Genomic DNA, 5,903 nt, shown 5'->3' with positions numbered 1-5,903 from the left:
GTGAAAGCACGTTATAAAAATAAAACTACTGAATAATAATAATAATAATAATAATAATAATAATAATAATAATAATAATAATAATAATAATAATAATAATAATAATAATAATAATAGTTCTCTTACTTCTGTAAAAGAATTTTTCGTCGCTGTCCTGTGTACTGTTTACTGTCAGTTTAATATTCGGTGAGTAATTCTTACATAAATGACTTTCTTTGTTATAACTAAAGAATGCTGAATCACTTTTTAAAGAGATTGCTGCACATTGTAATACACTTTGACTTGGATAGAATTTCTCTCCAGAAGATGAACCAATGTAGCTGTAGGAATAACCAGGGACCAGTCGTTTGAAAAAAGTTTCTCTATATTCCGAAGTAACGACCAGGGTCAATGCAAGATTTAGTAGCAGAACTGTAATCACAGCTGGTTTGGTAGGAGTAAACTGAAACATCTTGGCTCTAGAATCTGCAAAGAAAGAAGGATATTGAAAGAGAAATAAGAGAAAATAGTGATAGGTGATGATGGAGAGCGAAAGAGGTGTGTAAATCGATAGTTATTATGAGGGAGTGAAGGCACATGGACTTGTAATTAGTGTTGTGCTCACAATCGTAAGATCGTTGTTACGATTCCCGGACCGCACGGCGCGTAGTCAGATAGAGTAAAAACATATGAAAGGGAATTGTAATCAACCGACAGGTAGTGGTAAAATGAATCCGTTGCCTGGTTTAGCACCACCACTTGGTTTCTTGGATATCTTTAATGAAGCACGTTCTGTTACAAGCATTGGGACAGTTTTCCTCTTTGAAGATTCCATTATCTTTTCTTCTTACTAGTCTCAGAGCCGTGAAAATGGACACAGGAACTGCTATTCTCTTGACTATGCAATACAAAGAACTGTGTACTATGTGAATTGTCTTTCTTTCTTATATGGTAATAGTGCAAAATGAAGAAGCACATCGGTTGTATAATATATTATAGGGCAGCAAATGTGTAATATGTAAATTTTGTTGAATGTAGAACGTATGACAGTATCGATTGCTGATTATCTAGAATTATATATTTTGTTATATTGTTCAGCGGTAAGTACCTGCTCTGTGGTTTGTTGTGTGATATCGAGTGCTGATTCTATTGATTAAGTGCTTTGTTTCCGCAGAGGTCGACTTTGCTTTTCATCCTTTGGCGGCGGCGGCGGCGGCGGCGGCGGCGGCGGCGGCGGTGGTGGTGGATGCGGGCTGGTGTGTGGCTTTTGTTGCTGGAGTGGTGTAATTGATGGTGGCAGCGTCGTGCTGCTAGTAATGGTGCTGTTAATGTTGTAGCGAGGTAGAATCGGTAATGGTTATAAAAGCGGTAGTTGGTTTGTCCGTTGTTGCTGCGATGTGATAAGATGTTAGTGATGATTTTGGAGTTGTGGTTATGCTTGTGGGAGATGTTAACTAGATGAGCGATGGTTGATGCTGATGTTAGCGCGGATGTAGTGGTGTTAGACGTGGAGGAAGTGTTGTGTGTTTGTGGTGGGGATGCTGGCGAGGGTAACGGTGCAGTGGTGGTGGAGGGAGGAGTATTGTGATTGTATCGGCGTTTTTTGTGGTGTGCAAAAATTAGTGGTGGTGGAGTAGTCGTCAGGTTTAAGTAGTAGTGGCTGTGGCGAGAAGCTGGTGTAATTGTGAAACTAGTAATGATCGTGTTGTAGTGATAATGCATATCACAGTGACACATCCTTTTACTATATACATGCTTACAGCAGATTCGGATTGATTTATAAGAAAAATTTGAAATGTAAAGTAGATGTTATACATATATGTTTCAACTAAACACAATTTGGCCTGGCTGTAACAAGTAAAAATATTGGTTACACCTATTGTTTGTGTATTTGAGGGCAAGGAAAAAAATGGATGAATTTGAATTGTTTCATGTTTTGCTAAAGCCTTCACCACAGATCACCTCCCAATTTTCTATCTCCAAACAAAATAGTAGCAATTAATAGTATATGTTGCGTACGATCGTGGAGACATCTAAGTCAGGCTTCTTTATTTTATAACGGAGAAAGTTTATCCTCGAAATAATGTATGGAATTAATTAATCCTAACTAAATGGTAGAAGTTTTATGATAATTTCTAATGTAAACACAGGCACAATAACTTTGTAAATAAATAACTCACAAATTATTTATTAGAGACAGTCTAAATACCATAAGATAATATCTATCGTAGAATCTACAGCAGTAGGTACGATAAATGAAACTCTCACTCCCAACGGCTTTTGACGCAAAATACACTCTCGTGTATGTCGCTATCGATATAAAGAAGAGTACACTTTGCACAAAACACCGATATGAGAGTTCCTTCTATGGTAACTACCGCAGAATAGTTTGTTCCAAAAGATCAAACGGAGATAGTAACGACAGTAAATTCTTAAATAGTAACGACAGTAAATTCTCCATCCAAAAGGTTCGATATTGAGTTAAATAGTTTTAGAACTGTATAATATAATATGTCAGGTATTCACATTTTGGTACAAAGCAGCAATTTTAGGGGAAGGGCCTTGTTGATTACATCAACCCCAGTCCTCAACTGGTACATATTCAATCGACCCCGAGATAATTAGAGGCAAAGTCGACCTCCGCGGAATTTGAATTCAGAACGAAAAAAAGAAAGAACAAAATGCCGATAAACATTTTGTCCGACACGCCGAATTTGAACTCAAAACGTAAACACGAAGCATTATAAATATTATTAAATTTATCGTTGAGTGGATTAACTGGGACGATATTTGACTGAAAGCTGTTTCTATTTACGTCTTGAAGTCAATAAAGAAGGACCACTCACAAACTGTAGTTGAGTAGCATATGTATGGCTTTGTGCACCCAGCCATACCAACAGAGTTCCTTTGTAATGAAATAAAAATACAACACATAGTAGAATATAACGAAATAACACTTACGTTTGTTAGAGATGAATGCGACAGGTTATGACAGAGATGAATGAAAGGGTTATGGACTGCTGTCTGTTCTCAGTAATAGTAACAACTCTAAGAACTATCACAGAATGTCAATAAATGTGTGAACAGTTCACTACAGCCAGGAGTGTCTAAAGTTGTTGCTAATCTGCACAGATGTCAGAACTGCCCACTGAAGTCGATAGCCTCTACTCGAATCAAGTGTGATGTGAACATTCTCAGATAAACATAAATTGAATTTGATTCGTAAGAGTTATTGTTTTCAGACTCACTTCACTAAACACACATTAAAAATATGTATTGTTATCGGGATGTGTAGGATGTGTTGGGGTAGGTGATGGTAGCAGTGGTGGTGGAGGTGGCGGAGATAGTCTTGTTAGTGATGGTGTTTGTGGTATTGTTTTAAGAGTGTTATGGTTACAGCAGTGTTGATGTTAATGATGTGAGTGTTGTAATGATGTGTCTGGCTGTGGCGGTGGTGGTGGTGGTGGTGGTGGTGGTAGGGTCGGATATGTGGATTAGCTTTTGGTGCAAAATACACTCTTGTTCATATCCTAGTGATATAAACGAGAATGTATTTTGTACCATAAAGCCGATATGAAAGATTCTCTCATGGTAACTTTTGCGGTATAGTTTGTTCTAGCAGAACAACCACGCTTAATTTGGGATAAATTTTACAATAGTTATCCGTACAAAAAGCACGGTATTGAATAAAACAGTCGTGAGAATATGTACATCTGTTGCTGTTTGTAGGCTTGCTTTTGCAGCCAAACGTTTCGCGGTCCCACATGGATTTTTTCCATGCGACGTGGCAAAGAAATGCCATTGCACCTCTAGCCCATGATCGTTTTGATGATGAGAGATTTGTTAGGTTTTTGTAGTTCTTGTATTGGCAGGCAGCTTGTTTATGAACGGAAGTTCTTTTTTCATACGCGATATCACCCTTGTAATAATGCATGCATTGCAGTAGTGTCATATTTCAAACAATCAAATATGACATGGATTGAAATGCATTACAAGCTTCCACCGGTCTTATAGTAGAAATACAAATGGAGGAATAGTTGCCTGTGCGTCGTTCCAATGAGACCCTTGCACCTCGTCTTGCACTACAAAACCATAATTTTCTACAAAGTCTAACAGTATTATTACTTGACTTGATGTCAGATCATCTTTCTGATGGATGACCAAGGAAACTAGAATGAATCTTTGCTATGAAATGGTGTTGTCATAGAGAATCAAATACACTACCATCGGTTTGAATGAAGTCATTCACTGGGGAAGTTAGGTATAAGAAGACTGTCCGGTCCACATGAGCTCAGTTTGTACGTTTTCTAAACCGTCGGAGTCAAAATTATGTGAAGAAAATACTTCTAACAAATGTTGTTCAAATGCAATCTTCCCAAGACATGATTCACAAAGGAGCAACATACAATCTTGATTGCTCACGGAACAGACCATTTTGCCAAGCAAGTCTTTGTAGTCGTGACTACTGGAAAGGCAGCGGCGATAAATTTTGCATTTTGGTGTTACAGACTGAATGTATGCCTGACGCAAGAACTGGAACACACCATTTCGGTTGCAAGTCACAAAACTTCGAAAAGCCTACCTTATCTGCTGAGTACTTCTTCCTGTATTCCATTAAAAAGGTTCACGCAGAGTCACAAGCAATAGCTGTTTATGTTGGTGAACCTTTACTCCGTTCTCCTTTATAGTAACAAATTCCTTTTTACCTGGGCAAACACGCGAATAATTCTCCGACTCGTAGAATTGCAATTTCATTATCCGTTCCGTGAAGTCAGAAGCAAGTGCTCTTCCACCCTTCTTTGAGTCAGTATCAGCCAAAATACCATTTTCTTTCTTCAGTTGCTGTGACCTCCGCACAATGTGATCACTTGCATCAAAGGTTTCAATAGTTTTTTTCCGTGACCAACTTTTTGACACAAGAGTTAATAATGCGCAGTGGTGTCTCTTCTAGATTCATATTCAATGTAGCCAAATTACGTAGTGAAAGTGAATGCAAAAATGATTACCATACCTTCATAGATTGATGTGTGTTAATATTTTGGATTTCGAGGACTGTCGAGCATACACGCCAAAAGTGTGCGCACGAATCCACAAGGGGTATGAAATTCATTACAAATAATGAAGAAGCGTATGCGTGAATCTACTAGGGGGCACTATGTGCATGCCAGTCCACTTGATCCAATAATTTTCCATATAACGAAAGAGCATATTTGCTAAAAGAAAAGACACTATTACTTGGAAACCGAATTAACTATGAAGGACATGAGAAAACAAATTGAAATTTTGAATGATTAAATTTTGGATACATACATTCTTGGAGAACAAGTTTTATTTCCTTGTTTAATTGCCCACATGGTGAACTTGCGAGGCGAAGATTGTCAAAAAAGTATTTGTTCACACAGAACCATTTTCAGAGGCCTCTAAATATTGTATTATGCTTTGTTCATTGTCAATATTCTTATCATGGACAAATCAGTCCTCAACTTGAAGAAAATCAGCAGAAGTTTGTTTATGAGAGACATCTGGGCCTCATGGAGGACCCATGAATAGTGATTTGCTTTTTTTTTATATTTCTGTCCATTAAAAGGTTCATATTTGAAAGGCCAATGACTCAAAAATGAAGAAGGATAGAGCAATTCTGATAGCGGATTCTGACAGGCTGTGTTTAGATTACTCGGAGTAACCAATTTCAGTCAAATACTATGATTAGTTTTAAAGATATTCAACACCAAAATCTGTATAAATTAATACTCGCGCTCCACGAAGGGCGTGGCCCACAAATTATGGCGGGCATATCTTTGAAACCCTTAGGAGTTGGATCCTAAAATTATGTATGTGTTCGTTGTGCATATAGACGTATAACCGAAAAGAAAACTTGAGCCAATTCTGAGTTGGTCACATGTACATATGGAATGACCCTAAAG

General features: G+C 37.8%; 1 protein-coding gene across 1 annotated transcript in view; it reads right to left on the bottom strand.

Moving 5' to 3' along the window:
- LOC106882135 (uncharacterized) overlaps positions 1-3,112 on the bottom strand; it is a 17,832-nt gene extending 14,720 nt beyond the window's left edge. The window contains exons 1-2 of the mRNA XM_052977699.1: positions 2,941-3,112; positions 127-465 (exon numbers count right to left, since the gene is read on the bottom strand). Of these exons, the coding sequence (XP_052833659.1) occupies positions 127-451 (325 nt within the window). The 5' untranslated portion in view covers positions 452-465; positions 2,941-3,112. The remainder of the gene's footprint in view (positions 1-126; positions 466-2,940) is intronic.
- Between the last annotated feature and the right edge of the window lie 2,791 nt (positions 3,113-5,903).

The sequence above is a fragment of the Octopus bimaculoides genome, chromosome 28 (genome assembly GCF_001194135.2).
Source record: "Octopus bimaculoides isolate UCB-OBI-ISO-001 chromosome 28, ASM119413v2, whole genome shotgun sequence".
Lineage (NCBI taxonomy): Eukaryota > Metazoa > Mollusca > Cephalopoda > Octopoda > Octopodidae > Octopus > Octopus bimaculoides.
The sequence above is the reverse complement of the archived record's forward strand: the minus strand, read 5'-3'. Positions and strand labels throughout refer to the sequence as shown.